The sequence below is a fragment of the Onychostruthus taczanowskii genome, unplaced genomic scaffold, assembly GCF_017590055.1.
Source record: "Onychostruthus taczanowskii isolate IOZ18803 unplaced genomic scaffold, ASM1759005v1 scaffold107, whole genome shotgun sequence".
Lineage (NCBI taxonomy): Eukaryota > Metazoa > Chordata > Aves > Passeriformes > Passeridae > Onychostruthus > Onychostruthus taczanowskii.
In genome coordinates, this window is record NW_024497297.1 from 1490563 (window position 1) to 1509226 (window position 18664).

At 48.9% G+C, this 18664-nt stretch overlaps 1 protein-coding gene across 2 annotated transcripts in view; it reads right to left on the reverse strand.

The window, feature by feature from the left end:
- FGF18 (fibroblast growth factor 18) overlaps positions 1 to 18664 on the reverse strand; it is a 64001-nt gene that overhangs the window by 15024 nt on the left and 30313 nt on the right. For both annotated transcript variants that reach the window (XM_041418004.1, XM_041417995.1), the window contains one exon: positions 821 to 927. In XM_041418004.1, the coding sequence (XP_041273938.1) occupies positions 821 to 927 (107 nt within the window). The remainder of the gene's footprint in view (positions 1 to 820; positions 928 to 18664) is intronic.

An 18664-nucleotide genomic window follows, 5' to 3' on the forward strand; every position in this document is an offset into this window, starting at 1 on the left:
GGGAGCATGGCTTTCACTGCCTTGACTAAAAACAAAACTCTGCTTCCCTTTTTCATGGCCACAAAGATGCTAGATTTGAACACCCGGTGGTGCAAAGTGAGAGCAGCAGAGGTTTGAAGGCTGGAATATTCTATTTGACATTTATTTCTTGGTGGCACTTCAGCTTTGCACAAGCCTCTGCCTGGTTAGCAAGCATCCAGCTTTTCCAGCAATAAAGAAGGACCGTGTAAATTACAAGAACACTATTTCAGCACACAAGTTGGGCTGAAGGGGTGAACACGCTGTAATCTATTACACCCTTCCATTGGGGAGGCATCCCCCAATGTTCATATTCTGGTCCTGGCTGTGCCATGCCAGTCCCTGGCTCCTGGCTGGCAGGAAGGAGCTTTCTGCTGCCCAGCACGAACCACAGCACCTCTGCTTGCCCTTCTACTCTGAATTCTTCCCAAAAGGAGTTCTGGGGGAAATTCATACTTGAATGTCCCCCCAAAGAAAGATCAGGTGAGGAAGGTGCTGTGGAGGTGGCCATGGCACTGGGATGCTGAGGTGACATCTCACACGAGGCAGGACCCCGTGCACACCTGCAGCAGCACTGGCGAGCCCCGTGAGGCTGCAGGGCTCGTTTGACAGCCTGGGGGGCTCAACAGAGCACTCAGGAGAGCCCCTGGGAGAGCAAGAGCTGCCCTGCAAACTCCACATCCCCGTCCTGCTCCTCATTTGAGGCTGACAGACGAGGCTCAAACACATCATTACAGCCTTGAGGAGGCTGCTCAAGGTAACACTCAGGTCACAGATGAATTAATAGGAAACACTTACTTACCTTCCCCACTAGCTTGCCTTTCCTGTTCATGCAAAGGTAGAAATCTGTCTCCTTCCCTTTGATCCGGACTTGACTTCCAAAAGTGTCTGTTTCCACTAGAAGCTGGGCTTGTAAAGGAAGAAGAAAAGAAAGCATTTACCAATGTGGTCCCATGAAGGACCAGGGTGCAGAGCTCCCCGGGACACTGTCCCACTGCCCAGCTGAACCACACCACATCTGAGTGCTCTGCAGGGCACAGCCCCGGGGACCACCAGGGGCCGAGCTCATGGCTCAATCCAGGCAGAGGACTGACACCTCTCCACTCATTCCCACACAGATACCCTGGATTTAAAGCTGGTTTACCACAGAAAAACCAACACGTGTATGGGCTCCATCTGTCACACCAACCCCACCACCACCAGCAACATTAGCTCAGTGTTAATAGAGAATTGCTTATGTTGGAAAAAACCTCTGAGATCATCAAGTCCAACTGTTCCCCCAGCACTGTTGTGCCACCACTACACCCTGTCCCTAGGTGTCACACCTACGTGGCTTTTAAACACCCCCGGCCCTGGGCAGCTTGTTCCATTGACAACGCTCTCCTTCACACTGCAGGAGGGTTCTTGGAAGGTAAGAACATGGATTTTATTCTGATGAAGATGAAAACATTAGCATGACAAGAAAGAAAATCCTTTCCCCACAGCCAGCAGCCCTCAAACACTGCAACAGCAGTGGTTCAGCCACACACCCCAGTGCAAAACACTACTGTGACCTCCTGAAGGTCACCACAACAGCTAGCAGGGGGAATTTGGCACTGCTTGTTCTGTCTCATGCACACCCACCCTGTACATGTCCTCCATGCCTTTTTGTGCATCCAGGAGGTCACAAATTTCTTTCTGGCAGCCCAGGCCAAGGTCTCCGGCTCTAGCTGGGAGAAATGTGGCCAATCTCAGTGTCTTTCAGGGTATTGATGCCATAGCTGGTTTGCAGCAGGAGCCAGGGTAGGGGACAGATTCCTGCTGCATCTCCATAAACCTCCTCCTCTGCCACAGCTGTACCTGCAGAAGGGGCCAGGCTGCTACTCAGACAAGCAGCATGCCATCATCATCATCATCATCATCTCAAAAACCCAGACAGATCCAAATCCAGCCTTTTATTCCATCTCTAATCTAAACACAAATTCCAGTCATGCTTAAGATTCGGATTCCAGGAATTTCTCCAGAGAGGCAGGAACAGGCAGACTGGACCTTTTGGTTCAGATCCATCTCCGACATGGAGGAGGAGAAAGGAGACATGGTTGAAACACAATGCAAGAATGTGTGAGTGTCAGCAAGTGCAGCTCCACGCTCCTGCTCTGGAAATACTCACGCCTGTGAGTGCTGAGCCCCACCACAGAAATACAGCTTTTGCCAAACTCTGGAGAATGTTTGATCTGTGCTGCAAAAAAAAGTCACATTCTTTTTGGCATTCATATTTCAAACTTTAAAGCCCTCTAAGAGCAAATATGTTCATTGTAAGAATTAACCACGGGGATAGAAATAGGAGTTTGTTTCATTTAAACACATTAATATTTTTCCCACTTGTAAAGTCAGCTTTTGGCTTCTGCAGCAGTGCAAATATCACAAACCTTTAACTCACAAGGGCCCTAAACAATTTTCCCCTCACAGCTCAGTCACATCTGTAAGTTCAGGGGTTTCCAGTTACTAGCTGCTTACATTTATTTAGATCTATTTGTTAAACCTGTTATCACAGGGGATATTTAAATTATAACTTCTTTCTGACAGCAAGTGGGATAATGTCTGTATTACAGCAGGATATTACTTGCAATCATGCACAGATATGGATATTTATGGAAGTTTTTCAGAAACACCTCATGGGTTTAGGTACCTGTGATGGTGAACAGCTGGGTGCTGCCCACTTTGTCCCCTCACCTGCCAGGGCAGTATCCAACCTGTGACCACTTCTGTGAGAAAGGGCCCCAAGCCAGAAATAACCCCTCAAGTGAGGATATCAAGGTGAGCCAGCCAGGAGGGGGTGATGGCACAGGGCCCCCCAGGGCAGGCTGAGCAGCACGGCTGGAACCTGCTGAGTGCCCACTGCTCCAGGAAGCTCAGGCAGGCTGCTCGGGTGCAATGCAGCACTAACAGACAAGGGAACAGCAAAGGTGGGACTGTCTGCCCTTAAAGAGGTGACACTGAAAGGGCTTCTCCTCACATGAGCAGAGGATGGAGGTCAGCCTCAGAGCAGGGGACCAGCAGCCGGCACATGAGCGAAGGCTGTGGAGCCAGCAAAGCTGGGTCTAGGAGCCATGGCTGACACCCAGAGCACCAAGGAGCTGCCCACAGATGTACAGTGGCCAAACCAGCCAGGCACGAACACTGGTGTGGGGCCACCCAGCACAGGGGTTAGACGAGGGCTCCACACAGGCCAGAACAGGACAGCACAGCTCCCTGTGAGCTGTGAGGCATACCCTGTTCACTCCAGCCTTAGAGCAAAAAGCTGCTGAGAGTGACTCTGAACATCAGATACAGGCTCTGGCCAGCCAAAGGAGGAGCTAACACCAACAAAACCCTCCAGCACGAGAGCCGTGGTCCCACGGGACAGCCAGCAGCTCCCTCCCCTGTGACGCAGCTCCCCGTGGCAGCCCGTGCTCAGATGGACAAACACGGGGCACACTGGCTTGTGTTCCCCACCTCCTCACTCTGCAGCTAGTATGACTAATATCCAAGCTGATTTTAATTTGAAAAATATCACCTTAAAAAGATGCCGGTTCCCTGCTGTGAAAATTAAAACCATCTGGATGGAGTGATTTCAAATAATTAATCTAGGACTCCTTTGGCACCGCTACTAATTAAAATATGATACCTTCCTCCCCCTTTTAAAATAAAAAATTTAACTAAAGTTTAAAGATCTAATAAAATAATGTCATAATTTAGAACTAGATGGAAGTCACCTTTCCTGCGGGCTGCAGAGGTTATGGCAGCCTGAGATCCCTCCCAGGCAAGTGCCACGGCACAGCCTGAGCAACAGACAGTAAGCAGGCATCCAGTGAAACATTTGTGCTGGCAAACACGATAGCATCTATCCCAGGGCCCCAACAGACAGCCCAAACCCCCAGGGACCACCCTGCACCCCGTGCCGAGGAGAGGGAACAGAGGCCAGGGGGTTCACCAGAGGATGTTTGATCCCTGCTGTGACCTGAGCTGCCCTAGGATAGGCCAAGGCCTCACAGAGGTTTCCCACTTCTGCAAAATCTAAGCCTTAAGATGTTGGAAACATCTTATTTCTAGGGATCCCTGACCCCTTTTCTACAAGAGAGATCAGTGCAGCTCTAGGGTGGGTTATAACCCAGCTGGCTGTAACCCAGAGGTCTGCAGCACCCCTGACTGCCAATGCTTCTTTGTGCAATGGGCTCTCCTTAAGTTCTCTCAGGAGCAGGGACAGGCACCCTAAACAGCACACCTGAAATCCTCTGGGGTGAATCCCAGCCCTGAAGGATGTAACCAGAGTTCCCAGGAGGTGGAGGCTGACCCAGCACAAGGGGCTGCTCGTGTCTTCCCCCTCCACTCACACACAGCAGGAGAAAAGCTCAGCCACCACCAACACATTTTACTTTAATTCAAACTGGACTTGGAATGCTGTCTTCTCCTGTGATAAGTATGCCATGGCACAATGGAAGTGCCAGGGAAAATCCAAGAGAATGTACAGGAGAATTCAGATTAAATGAGTGCCACCATGCCAGAGCAGCAGCCCCACAGCACTCTGCTGCTCAGCACCCCTGACTTCCAGCCCCATCTGTCCCTGGACACACCACACAGAGATTACAATCTTTATTTTCAGAGGCCCCGTGCTCCAATCTTCAGATTAGGTGTTATTGTTTAAATTCTTTGACAGCTAGATATTCTGATGTATTTTCCAGGGGAATAAAATAAAGAGCAAAAGAGAAAAGATACCTTTAGAGGGTGAGATCTCCTGCTACATGTTTTGCCTTATTGGCCCATTTAACCTAAACCTTCCTGAAAACTCCCACTGGAAGAGATTGGAATTCCTCACAAGTCTAGGTAAAAAGGATTACATATATATACATACATATATATATATATATATATATATATATATATGTATATATGTTGAAAAGCTATCTACCAGCTAAGAAAACATGAAGTCAGGGAGATATGTGAAGGTGGCAGGTGTAAAGTTTACAAGTACCAATCACAAAATCCTCAGGTCCAGATAAAGAAAGAGATAAAGGGGAAAACACAAGAAGGGTGCAGAAGGACTGGATACTTCAAGTCTCTCCACTGGTTTGTGGTTTTTTGCAGGTGAAACCCCTGCAAAGGGAGCCACAGGGAGAAGGAACACAGCTGCTTACACTCTCCACAGGCACCTTGCAGCTGGGTGACACTGGGGAAGAGGATCTCAGAGGGGACAAAGATTTTGTTGCTTTGGTTGCACTTCTTTTTGTGAAACAGTCAGGGGAACCACTCTCATACTTGAAACCATTTCCAAGGAATGAAGAGGATGCACTGACACACTGAGGCTGGGAGCACAGTACATGGGATGGCGAGCAGCTTTCCCAGTTTGTTACCCTGGTGCTGTGAACCAGGACATTCCCATCGTTCACAGTCCATAGATCACGTGTGATGGGAGAGCAAAATCCACTCTGCTGAGACTGAATCTTCTCCTGAGTCTCCCAGCATGTGCAACAGTGCTTAAAATAGTTGAAATCTGTTCAAACACTGACTACCCCTACCAAAACCACATTAATCCCTGCCACAACCACAACACAGGAGAGAATGACCCTGTCTCCGCAGTCATGATGTAATGATGAGGGAATAACACCGAAATTAGGTAAAGTCTGGAGGGTCTAATGATGCCTGCAGGCTGTGGTCCAGCGAGAGAATCAAGACTGCATCCCTAAGTTTTGTCTGCACACTTGCATAGTCCTGCAAACTGAATGGTATTTAATAGTTATAATCCACAGAACCCAGCTCCCTTCTCAAATATTCAGGTGCAAATTAGGAGTAACCACCCCAATCAGTGAGGTTGGTGCTCTGACCCACATACCACTGCCCTGAGCTCATCCTGTCTCTCCTGAGCACAGCACATGCACATCAAATTATTAAAAGGTATATTCGTGGGGAAGAAGACTAAGCTCTGAGGCCCAGGCTCCAGATATTGTCTCTTTTAAGCCAATGTGTTTAAGCTGTGTTGCACGAGCCAGAGAAGTGCTCAGTGTCAGCGCAGAGGCTGCCTAGGAGCAGCTCCCAGTCCAGATCCACGGATTGAAAGATGCTGTTAGTCTAAATGAGGATTTCTTTTAAACGCTATAACTTTCACTCGCTCAGCACCCTAACTGTTGCACCTGGGGACAAAGACTTTTTGGGGTGTAAGGTCCCCAGGGCATTAGCAATACAGCGAGTGCCAAGTCCCCGGCAGGTTTTCTTGCCCCATCCCGGGGTGGGCAGGGAGGCAGGAGCGAGGGCTCTGTGTGAACAAAGGACAGGCTGCAGGCACGACCTGCCGCCCGCAGAACAGCCGCAGTAGCTCTCAGGAACCAGACAGGTTAAATATTTGCATGGGAGACATCTGAAGAAGATCTATAATGCAGCAAAGACCTCAAAGGCATTTCCACTACAGCAACCTGATCTTGTAAATACTTCCACACAAAGGACTTCACACACATCGGAAGTCCCTCGAGTGCTGATAAAGACCCTGCAGGGCTGCAGGCTCCTCCTCTGCCAGCGCGGGCAGGCTGGGAGCACAGCCTGGGACAGGCTCGGGAACAGCTTCCACCGAGGGCTGTCCGCTGCCCACTGCCCACTGCCCGCTGCCCACCGGGGGGAAAGGGGCAGGATCCCGGCCCTGAGCCACCTTCCCTTCCCGGCACGCCACCCTCGGGCCTTCACCCTGCGGCAGGACAGGAGCTGCAGGCCCCGGGCAGTGCTTTCTGCGCTCCCGCTCCCACAGCACCGCCTCGCTCCAGGGAGGCTCCTGTCCCACATCCAGCACTCCGAGCTATCCCTTGGCGCTGCCCGGGCTCGTCTGCAGCAGTCAGGGCCAAGACCCGCAGGAATCTCCACGCTGGTGCCAAGCACACCAGCCCGAGTGCCCAGCCCCGGCCGGCTGTGCAGGCAGGACACGCTGTGCTGCAGCCAGCCCACAGGGTGCACAGCCTGGCATGGTCAGGACAGAAAGCATCACTCCCAGGCTGTTGGTATCATTCTCCACTATTTAATGTCACTCTCTATTTAAGCCTGACACACAATTCCTAGAAACATGAAATCACATAATGGTTGGGTTGGAAGAGATTTTCAAGCTCAGCTAGTCCCAACCACCTGGGCAGGGGCACCTTCCACTGGACCAGGTTGCTCTAAGCCCTGTCCAGCCTGGCCTGGACCATTACAGAGCTCACTGGGGTAGGAATGCCCACCCAAAAAATTTCCCTACTGCTGCAGCAGTGGCTAACAAAACACACCCAGGAGATGATGCTGAGCTGGTGTTCCCCAAGCATCTGAGGGACCATCTCAGGCAGATTCTGCCTCCCCACCCTGTAGAGATGTGTTGTTTATGCCAGAATGGCGTTATCAAGGTAAAAAGGAGGTTCTAAAACATACAAGTCCTCTTCCCCAGACTGCCCAGGCTCCTACAGGATGGCAAAGCTTCCAAACATAGTCCCTACAAACTCACTCTAGTCACCACATCTTGGGAGAAGCTTAAATGAAAATGTGCTCATTTGAGGCCTTTTATTAGCCTACACATATGAAAATTGTTTGAGAGAGTTCAATAAATGTAAGACCAGAATCAGACCAGAATAAATACCAATGTAAGTCTAAGAGATTTTTGTCCAACTTAAATAAAACTTTAGTAAATCCCTGAATCTCTAATTCTGTGAAAAAACAAAACAAATAAACAAACAAACACCAGAAACACCCCCCCCCCACTGGAGCTGTAAGTACCATATTACTGGCCCAAGCTGGCACTACCCAGAGGCTGGTCATGTGAGAAATGAATGTAAAATACTGTCATTCTAACATGAAGCCATTTGCACCCTTTTGTACATCTAAGAAAATAGGACTAAGCAGTGGGAATCAGACTTGACCTCTTGCAGATATTTTATACATAATTCACCATAAGAGACACTAAAAATATTTTGGCAGTTGCTTCAACGATGGTGAATAAGCTTATCTAGACATGATTCAGTAAAAGCAAGGTGGGTAGGTTGTGTGCTTTAAAAACGCCTGGGCAGGGACAGCTGTGAACAAATTCTGCCCTGAACTTTGCCTCCTGCAAACTTGCCATGACCAAGAAATAAGCCTGGAAAGAGAAACGTTCAGAATGTTAGCACAGAAATTCCTCTATCTCACCAGGGTGTCCGGCTGCCTCCAAGCACAGCTCAAGTGGACAGTATTTCTACAGAGGCAGGAAAACTGCCTGACAAGCTGCCAGGCTCTGAGTCTGGAATTACTGAAGGATGAGCCTCAAAAAAGTTCAGAAGATCTGTTATGCTTGAAAAAGCACCTAAAATGAAAAATAAAGGGCCAAACCCTGATGTCTTTGATCATTCTCATTTGAATAAACTCCTACTGACACAGTCAAGCCCAACAGACAACGACCTCAGAACCTGGCCCTGAGCTCCTCGCTGAAACGCATCCAAAGTGCTGGAGTCTCTCGGGGCTGGAAAGAGTGTGAACCTTTCCCGTTCCCGCAGAGGGTTAGAATTACTGCAAGAACAAACCCCGAGGAAGGTATTTTGACGCTCTTGTTCCCAGTCTCAGCTGGACCCAATAAAAACACTGATGTACACAAAAATAACAATAAGGAGAGAATGGCCAGCCCGGGAACCCACGTGCTCTCGTATCTCTGCAGAGCTGCTCCGTGTGTGCCCAGGAGCTCAGGACAGAGCACGGGGACCCTGCAGCACTGCCCACCTCCCTCAGGCAACTGCTGGTAGGCTGCTCATCCCCAGGGATGAAGTAGGAGTGATGTCAGCACCATCGTCTTTCCGAGGAGTCCCAAACACATAAATCTCTCCCACATCCCAACACCGAGATGGTCTCACACACTCCACAAGTCAGCCCATCCAGGCTCCACTGTTGTGTTTGTGAGTGCTCCAGAACGGGGCTGACTGGGACAAATGTGTAAAGCATCTGCAGTATAGGTTGAATTAAGATTATCAGACGTGCCCGATACACAAAGATGTTAAGTTCTACCAAGCAGGGTTCTTACTCTGCACCAGTAAAAGCTAAAATTAAGATAATTAATTTTATGGATCAGAGTATAAGTGTGTCTATGCATTTTCTCAAAGGGACTCATTGTAACATTCACTTCTTTCAGCAAGTGAAAAATATGCTGAAAATAAAGTTGCAGGATGCTCTGGTGTTTTAAGTGGGATTCTTGTGGCTCTGAAACCCAAAGGAGCAAAGGCAGCAACACAACCTACCAGAAGAAAATGTTCTGGCACATGGGGAAAATTCCTTTCTGTTTTAAGATTTTAAGCAGGATTTGCTCTTAGACATGGTCACAAACACAGTTTCAAAGATACCTGACTTCTTAATGCTTGCGCTGCTGAAGCTCCCTTTTGCCAGATAAAAGATAACTTATTATTAAATGAAGTATAGAAAATTGTCACTTTTGGGTCAGAGGATATAAGAGAGTGTGACTATTTTGGAGTAAGGGTTAAAAGATGTGGGCAAGGACTGATCTTACAGCACCTGGGGACACCTGGAACCAGCTGCACCCTGAAGAGTGCCTCGTGGGAAGGACCGTGGAGAAAAGTCCTCTGCACCACCCCCTTTGGAGAGGTTTCTCCCTACAGACACAGCACAATTCTTACAACTGTTCTCAGGGCATGAGCAACAGAAATAATGCAACAACCACCAAAAATCAGGTATCACATTAACTCTCCCTTTAACACCTTTGGTTTCACGTATTTATTTTTGGAAACATTTATCACGGGATTTCTCTTAAACTGTTACCCCTAGTCCTCAGCATATGTAAGACTATATACTTCCCTTTTACTGCATTTTAATTGCATGAGAAGTTTTAAAAGTTTGGGGTTTTTTTTCTTTCCTGAAGTCATTTGGGACAAAAGGCATCTGGCACTGGGTATTTAAATAAGACGTGTCAGAACTGTAAAATTAGTTTTACGTTTTAATAAAGGTACTTTAAAAATCTCAAATATAATTCCGCATTCAAACCCGAAGTGTTTGGATTAAGAAAAGCAGATCCCATGTTAAATCTTAATATAAAAAATAAGTCAAGTACAGAACTAAGCTAGTCCTCATCTGTGGCATTATAAAGAGCAGCAAGGAAAAGAGGTAATATCTCCAACAGCTTTTCTGGGGGAGCATTCTGAGTTTAGAGAAGTAGCATTGACAGCAGAAAATCGGTATTATATTATATTTTTTGCTATTTATCTCAGTTTAGAGACCCAGGCCACCTTTAAATCTCAGACTCAGCCCCGTGTTTCCATCCAAAATTCTCTCCACTCTTTCTTGTCCTCACTGGGACAAACCATCATGCCATCCTCTCTCCACCCTGAAGGGGTGGCCCCAAGGATCTGCATGGCGAAAGATCCCTGGAGGTGGCAGGTGCCGCACTGGCAAGGGACAAATGTGCTGTAGGTGTGCACCCCACACCCATCCAAACTGGGATTGACAGAGCTCACTTAGCTCGGAGGGCTCTGTGATCAGCTCTGCAGTCAGCACAGGATTCACTCCAAGCGCCTGCAGATGTACAGACAGAGGACAAACCCAAACCTCCTTCCGACACTCACTACCCCACACCAGCGAGCACATCCCTCCTCCCCACCAGGACACCTTCTGTTATCTCCCTCCAGCCTTTGGGGTGCACAGAGAATTGCCCACCCCTACACCTACGCAGACCTGAATATATTTAGGCAGCCCTGCTGGTCACATCTGTGTGCCAAGCCCAAGGACTGGGCTGCCTCCACCTTTGGCATGGGAGGACAAAGACACCTTTGAACCTGCCAAGGTGACCAAGTCTCCCCGTGTTTGCTGCCACCACCCGAACTCAGCAACCACTGCTGGGACACTCATGGCCAGCACCACCAGAACAGAGGAGCCCAAGGACACACCACAGTGGTGGGACGAGAGACAGCCCCTGACCAACAACACCTTCTCCAAGGGCTTTATAGCCCAGGACAAAGCTGCAGCCTGACCTGTGCCAGAAGGGAGCCACTTCTCCATCCAGGACCCCAAAGGAGCAAAGGAACCAGCTAACATGGACTAAGAGCTTCAGTGCAAGCTCCTGGTCGGGAACTATTTGACCTTTACAATCCCTTTCAAACCAAACCGTTCTGTGACTCTGTGGAGTGGCTTTCCAGGTGCTCAGCAGTCCTGGCCCTCCTCAGAGGTCACAGTGTGGGTGAGGGGAGCGGGCAGGGAAGTGTCACAGGTGCAGACAAGCTCGGGGCAGTCCCCATCCCCCAGCCATGCTGTCACCTTCCTGCCGCCAGCTGCCCAACCTGGCACTTCACCACAGGTCACCTCTGGTGTGAGGAGTTAACGCTCATCCCCCAGCAGGCGTGATGAAAAGGAGACAAAAAAGCAGGATGCTGGTGAATGACAGCAGTGGGTGGCCCAGCCCTGCACACAACAGGCACAGCCAAGTGTGTCTGGCACCAGACAATGGTTGGGCTGGAGGTGTGTGGGGCGGCAGCGCCAGCGCCGTTCTCACGGCGGGGCACCCGGCCATGTCGCCTCACAAATCCACTCCTCTCCTCACTCCCAGCTCTTCCCCGGGGTTGGGTTTGTTTTTTTCTGTGTTGTCCTTCCTGTTGGGACACTTGCAGCTCTGAAAAGAAAGCAGGTCAAACCCCCTCAAATGGTGTATTTAGAGCTTCCCCTTGGGTTCTCATGCGTGCTTTGCCATTTCCTCGCTGTGCTGGGAAGTGCAGCTGGATTTTGGGGTAGCAGCCTGACCCCTGGCTGCTCAGGGCCCGATATCAAGTGCTGCTAATGCATTTTGCATCTGTGCTAGGGGGCAGGAAATCTCAACTTCCAGTGCCAAGGGGTTAATTATAATTTATATAGCAAGATCTCAGGCTGCGGGAATTTTTTTCTCCAGCTAATTAAGAGGTGCAATTACCTTTGAGAATCAAAGGGATATTCTGGTACCCAGCTCTGAGCAGCAGATTACAGGCACTTAAGACACAAGGACATCTTTGCTTTTCTACATGTTCTCGGTTTTTGATATTGATCATTAACAAGAATTTGTCCTATTTCTGATCCTGCTGACCACCCGCTGGAAGCCACTGCAACAGGGCAACACAGAGCATTGCTGCTTTCCCTGTGATTACCTATCCTTCCAGCAACATGCTCAGCTGGCCTATCACCTGCTGCTCAGGGCTCTGAGCAAAACTTCCTGCTTATTAATTAACAAAGCTTCATGATGACCTTGAGGTGGGCAATACCTAACAGCCCAGTCTGTGTTCAGACCACAAGCTCAGGACTACTTACTCCCAAAGCAAGCAGTGCATTGATGAATGTTGTATTAATTTAATAAAAATGTTTTTATTTTTTGCTAAATATTATTATAAGCAATATTTATAAATTGATACAATAATTATTATAAGTATTGTGTTAATTTAGTAATAAATATTACTAAACTGTCCCATGGCAGCTGCTCTGCATTGCCCTGTCCTACCCAGTCGTGCAGTGCAAACAGGAGGGCACCATTTGCAAATCCACCCCCCCCCCACAAGCTCTTCCCATCAGCTCCTTGCCATCATGTTTGTGCAGAGGCTTAACAGTTCCAGCTCTCTCTTCTCACCACTCCCGGAGGTGGCTGCTGAGCCATTTGCAAGGCGTTAATGTAATTGAACATTCAGATGTGGGGAGAGGGGCTTTGGGCTGAAGACAGCAGTGAAAGGTTCTGGAGAACCCTCAGCGTCCTGCTCTGGGGTCTCAGCAGAGTTACACATGCAACAGAGGCTGCAGCCTCAGCCTGGCCCAGAGTGCACAAAAAAATCCTCAGCCATTCATTGTTTTTTAGGGATGCATTAGGCCATTGCTCCCAGTGAAACTGAGTGCTTAAGTTAGAAACTGGTGCCATTCAGTTGTCAGCAGCCCACACACGCTGCAGGGCTCACACACCCGCAGCAGCCTCCACCCTGACCCAGAGCACAGCCAGAAGCAGAGGTGAGGCTGGCAGTGGCAGGAAGACCAACCCTTCCTCTGAAGAGGGGATTCCAAGAAGAAGCTCTGTCTGTGTGGGTTAGAAATGAAACTCATGCTGGCAAAGGCAACAGGGGAGCTCAGCAGCTGGTACCCAACATCAGCAACTCTCTACCATGACTTGATTACGCTGTGGCAGCTTTATCAGGCTGTCCTTTGATGTGCTGACAGCAGCACACTGGCTGTGTTGAACTTGTGGCCACGCAGGTGGAAGCGCACACCCCAAAACCACACCACGTGAGTCATTTTGTTAAATGAGGAGCAGATAACACAGCTGACATCTTGGCATGGAGAGATGCCTACTGGCACTGCTGATCTCACAGGGAGCTCCAAGAAGCTCCTTTAGGCCTGACAACTGACTTATCCCGCAGGTATTGCCATCCCTGGAAGCCATCCTTTGGTAGGTAGCTACCAGAGAAAGGGCACATCAGTTGTCATGAGCCATTTTACAAGAACATCTACAAAACTACACAGACCTGTACCAAGCAGAGCATTTCCAGTACAACCAAGTCCCCAGACAGAATAATCTGTTTCTCTTCAGGAGACTAAGCAAAAATCAGGAAAGCTTTCCTCTGCAAAGTTTGAGAATAATCAGGGTAGAAGAGAGGATGGCAGTTTTTAGAACATTTACTACTCTACACAGAAAGGTGTCTTGCTCCTTGTTGGTGCAGGCAATAGGTTGGGACAGGACCTGGCTCAGCTCTGGAAAAAGCAGGAGAGGGATTACAAAACCATGCTTGTTGTCTCAGCTTAACCCACGAACCTGCACAGCATTCAATGAAAAAGGCTGTAAATGCTTCATCAGCAACACGACCAAGCTACATAGGAAAGAAAAAGAAAGGAAGGGCAGATCTAGAGGGAAATAAATTTACTCCAGCATTACCTTTTCCTATAGCTTGCTATTTATTGAAGAAGCAGCAAAAGCTTCAGTGTGCTTCAGGATACAAACGCTGACACGGAAATTCAGAGCCCTGAACCACTTCCAACAGGGAAAATATACTGACCGCAGTCTCTTTGGAGGTCAAACAAAATCAATAGCCTTTCTCTCCAGTCTGTCTCTAAACTAAGCTTCTTTCAAAGACATCCAGAGAAAATGGATCATCTTTTGTTGTTGTGTGTGGTTTTGGGTTGGGCTTTTTTTTGTTTTGCCTTTTTTTAAGTGGTCAAACATTCATAGAAGCATAAGAACTCCTTCCTCCCTAAGCATACTGAAAAGATTGTATAGAAGTCAACACTGCCCATCAGTTTTACTACACAATAGATGAGTTATCCACTTCTTGGGGAGGAAACCAAGCTGGAAGCTGCTTAGTGCTCGGCAAGAGAGGAAAAAATAAATCAATGTGTTTGCTTGATTGGGGTACTTTTAAAGCTGGTTGTCAATTAGTTCAACACAGTTTGCTGTTAGAGAGCACAACAATTTAGCCCCAGGAGCTGAAGTTTGCTGCATTTCCTCAGATTCCTCCTGCTGAGAGACAGATATTGGATGCAGCCAGGTCAGGCACAGAGGAGGAGAAGGGGGGAGGCTGAAGTCACAGCCACAGAGTGAGAGCCTGACATCAGATACAGCCAGTGGTGACGGCTTCCTTCTGTTCCGAGCACACAGCACACCAGAATCGTGTCCAGAGAGGAGCAGAGATGAGAGCTGGTTCTCACCCTGGTACAGAGCATGCCTCTCCCCTCCCCAGCACACATCTTCTGAGATAAACTACAGCTTACACACCCTTGTGCAGATGGTATCATCCGTTCCACACGCGGGGGTCACCCCAAGCTGAGCAAAAGGGCAGAAGGACCAAGTGGGAGGATGAAAAACTTTGCCTATCATCTCCAATTTTTAAAGTAATACAAATTCTTAAAAATCTCAATACAAAAATCACGAATGGGGACAAACCACAAAAGTCACTTCCCAAGGGTCCCACTGAATGCATCCAAATGAAAATCACTGCCTTCAGAGCAAGGGATCACCAGTGGCTTTACCTGCCAGTTCTGTTCTGACAAGCAGTGTTGAAAGACACTCAGGCTGAGAAGGCTCTCAAGAGGTGACCCAGCTCAACCCTCTGCTTCGGGCAGGACCACCAGGGCTGGGGACCATCACTTCTCAGCCATGCTCCAGCTGCCCTGCAACAGGTCACTCTGAGCCAGTGACATCCTGATCTAAGCACACCTAAGGGTGGCATTACTGTGTCACAGGCACGGCTGGAGAGGGACAGACACATCTGCAGCTGACTGGGGCCCCAGCACCAGCAGGGCTGAGCAGAGTGAGCTGCCCCCGGCCGTGACCATGAGACTCTGGTGCCCTCACAGGCACAGGGAGTCATGTTTGCCACAGGCTCCCATCCCACACTGCCGGACTGCTGCTGGCACAGCCTCCACGGGCCGTGCTCCAGCCACGCCGTGTCTCCAACCGCGCTTCCAGGCACAGCGCACCCTGACTCAGCGCCGGCCCGCACCCACACCACGGGAAGGAGGCTTTGTCCCCTCAGCCGATGTGAGGGGCGCCTAATTTCTGAGCGAACACATTTAGCAACCTATGATAATGCCATGCCAACACGGGTCTAATGGTGCTGGAAGATCCTGGGGAAGCTCAGAACAGGCTCCAGCAATGGTGACCATCAAACGTCCGCCCCAGCTCCAGCAGCGGCAGGAACAGCCAAGGCTAGGAGCTAGAAACAAAAGTGCTGCTTCTTTGTAATGCTTTTTATCTCCCCTCCTCCAGCCCCCCCAGGTGGGACAATTTACCCGGTGACTATAAAGCTCTTACATGTGCTTGTTAGCACCCCCAAATTAGTAGGTGTAAAGTCAATATCCTTTTGCCTATTTACTCCTAATGAGTCACCAGTCAGAAACTTCACTTGAAAAAAACGGTTACAAATGCAGATGCCGAAGCAAATGAAATAAAGGCAAGAATCACAAACGTTGCACAAAGGCAAGGGGCTGGGCACACCACACAGCACCAGGCCATTGTCACCGGCTCAAACCTAACAGCTTTGATTTGCCTCCCACCGGCTAAAATGGTTTGAAATGCAAGGTCTGAACAAAGGTGCAAGACACAGGAGGAATGGGAGGCACTGCTGGGCACTTAATCTCCTTTCAGTCTCACACAGGAGCTCCAGGAATGGCTCTGTTGAAGTCGGTGGAGTTTCAGGAGTGTAGGAAAAAGGATAATCAAGCCTGGGCTGTAACAGAGATCCAGCCCTGTGATCCCTACATGCAACCAGCAGAAACCTTATTGGGGATTTATGCTGAAGTTACCTTTAGGCAAGTTCCTTCAGCACTGGAACCTGCGCCTACATCATTGATCCCAACAGGATAAGACCAGCTTTTGGGAGCTGCAGCGTTCGCCCTCTAATTAACCAATTATTGATTTGAAATCAGGAGCCTGAAGCATCCCCCAGTCTGCTTCAGTACTCACCCCTGCAAACTGTGAGCCTTGCAGCTGTCCCTAGCCAAGCACTGGGGACACCTGGACAATATTTTTTAGATTTATCTGGTGCTTACATGCCATCCTATTCCTAGCCCTTCCCTGCTGCTTCTCTACTCTAAGGTTCTCACAGCCAGAGGCTGGAGGTGACATCCCCTGATGCTACAGCTCCCCTCTCATGTTCCAACAGCCATTTCCTCTCCTGCTTGTCTTTCCAAAAGCACTTGAGTACATCAGATGTAAACCAAAGCGCACCAGTTCAAAGCCAGGGTCCCAAGCATGTCACTCAGCATGGGGCCAAACGCCAAAGGCTCACATCACCATCGAGCTGCTCAGGAGCCCCATCCGCTCCTTCTCTGCCCCACCAGCCCAGCTTTGGGACGAGGCCAGAGCAGCTGAGCAGTGGAGGAGAGCAAGGACTCCTCTCCAAGCGCTACCTGGGGCCAGACCCCTCCAGCCAGCACAGCTGCTGTCACTGCTGGAGAACACCCAAAACTCACAGCTGAAAGAGGCAGGGTCACAGTGGATGGTGGGATTTTGTTCGCATTGCTCGGAGAAGAAAGGCACCTTTTTTGGTAGCTGCAAATGCAGAAGAGGAGAAGGTCTCTGGGCACATATTTCAGCTCACAGAGACAAGGGCAAAAATATCTGAGCACTACCCAGTCACGCTCCAAGCTCCACCACTCCAGGCAGCATCAGCAAAGGACAGACACATCCCCAAGGCAGCTACAGCACAACTCAGGGACACAAAGCTCAAGATATATTGAGAAGGTCTCAGCTCCTGTGTTCACCATAAAAGCATGAGCTGTCTATTATGGGCATTCAGAAAATACTGAAAGCTCTTCAGGGACCAAAGTGGGCACTATTTTTTGCTGGCACAGTTCATTAAAAGGGATGCTCACAGAGTGCAGCTACGTTCCCATCTCCCTTGAACCCCAATACCCCTACTCTTCCTCACTGGAAGAAAAAGTAGGTGTTTCTTATTTTTTACTGGGACTTCTCACTGCCTTTACATCCAGCTCACCTTCCACTTCTTGCGAGCACTGCGACCGCAGACGCTCCACACGTGTTCTCCTCTGCATCTGACTGGCAAGCAGTCTGGAAAATGCCAGTATTGGAACGGCCTGGATTCAGCGGTTTCTGAATGCTGATCGGACACTATTTCATTCAAGCCACAGATAGTCATTTTTGGGGGGTATTTTCAGCTCCCTTTTTGGACTCTTCCAGCTTTCCAAGCGTCATGCATCAGCAGTTTCTCCTCTTCACAGCTTCATTATTTATCACCTTTCTGCCGAGCCCCGGTGCAGTTCTGCAGGGCCTGGGCACTTCCCTGTTCTTGCAGATGGCCACACAGTGTTACTGGCCTTGTTAATGTTTGCTGTGCTCCACCTTGCAGCTGCGGAAATTCCTGACTATCTGTTTTTTTCAAAGAGCTGAGGTGAAATCCGAGTGACTGAAGTGCCTTATTTTTTATAAATTTAACACTTTTCTTGAGGAAACCCCAACCTGAAAACAGGAACAGTCTCACAGCATCTCAAAGCACCAAGTAATTACTTCTAACCAGGCTACCAGTGTGGTTTCCATTAGCACTGTCTCCTTAGCATCTCTCCATCTGCAAAGCTTTCATCCTGCCGGCACACTGTGGGTTCAGGGGGTTCTGGGCTGAGGAGGGACATACGAGGACATTGAGATTATGAAATTCATGCCACTTCATTATACGTGGGGAACAAAGTTCCTTGTGTGTCCAGTGTCTGGAGGGTACAGCCCCAGCATCCCACCACCCCAGACTACCCCTCCTGCAGTAGGAGATGCTCCAGGTGAGTGGTGTGGCCAATGCCAACACCACCATGAGTCTCCAGGACCCTGACTTTAGGAATCTCAAACAACATCCGAGTGAGGTTCCATGGTACCTTCAAGGAGAAGTGTAATCTTCACATCCAGTTTTGTATTCCCCATCCTGTCTTTAGTTAGGCAGTTCTTAATAGGATTATTGATATTTCTCATTTATTCCAAATGTTTCTTGTGAAGGAAGAAACTTCTTTAGCCACTTGACGCCATGTACGGGAACGTTCCCCCAAAGCAAAATGTACAAGAGCATTTGTTGACAATGTTTTCCTTCCAAAGTAAAAGCAATTAAAAACCCTTTTGGAAATGCAGACTAGCATATTTGTAGGGTACTTTTAATTGAGCCCCATGAACCGACTTGAATTAATCAATGACTGGCCAAATGCTTAGACATGGGAAAAC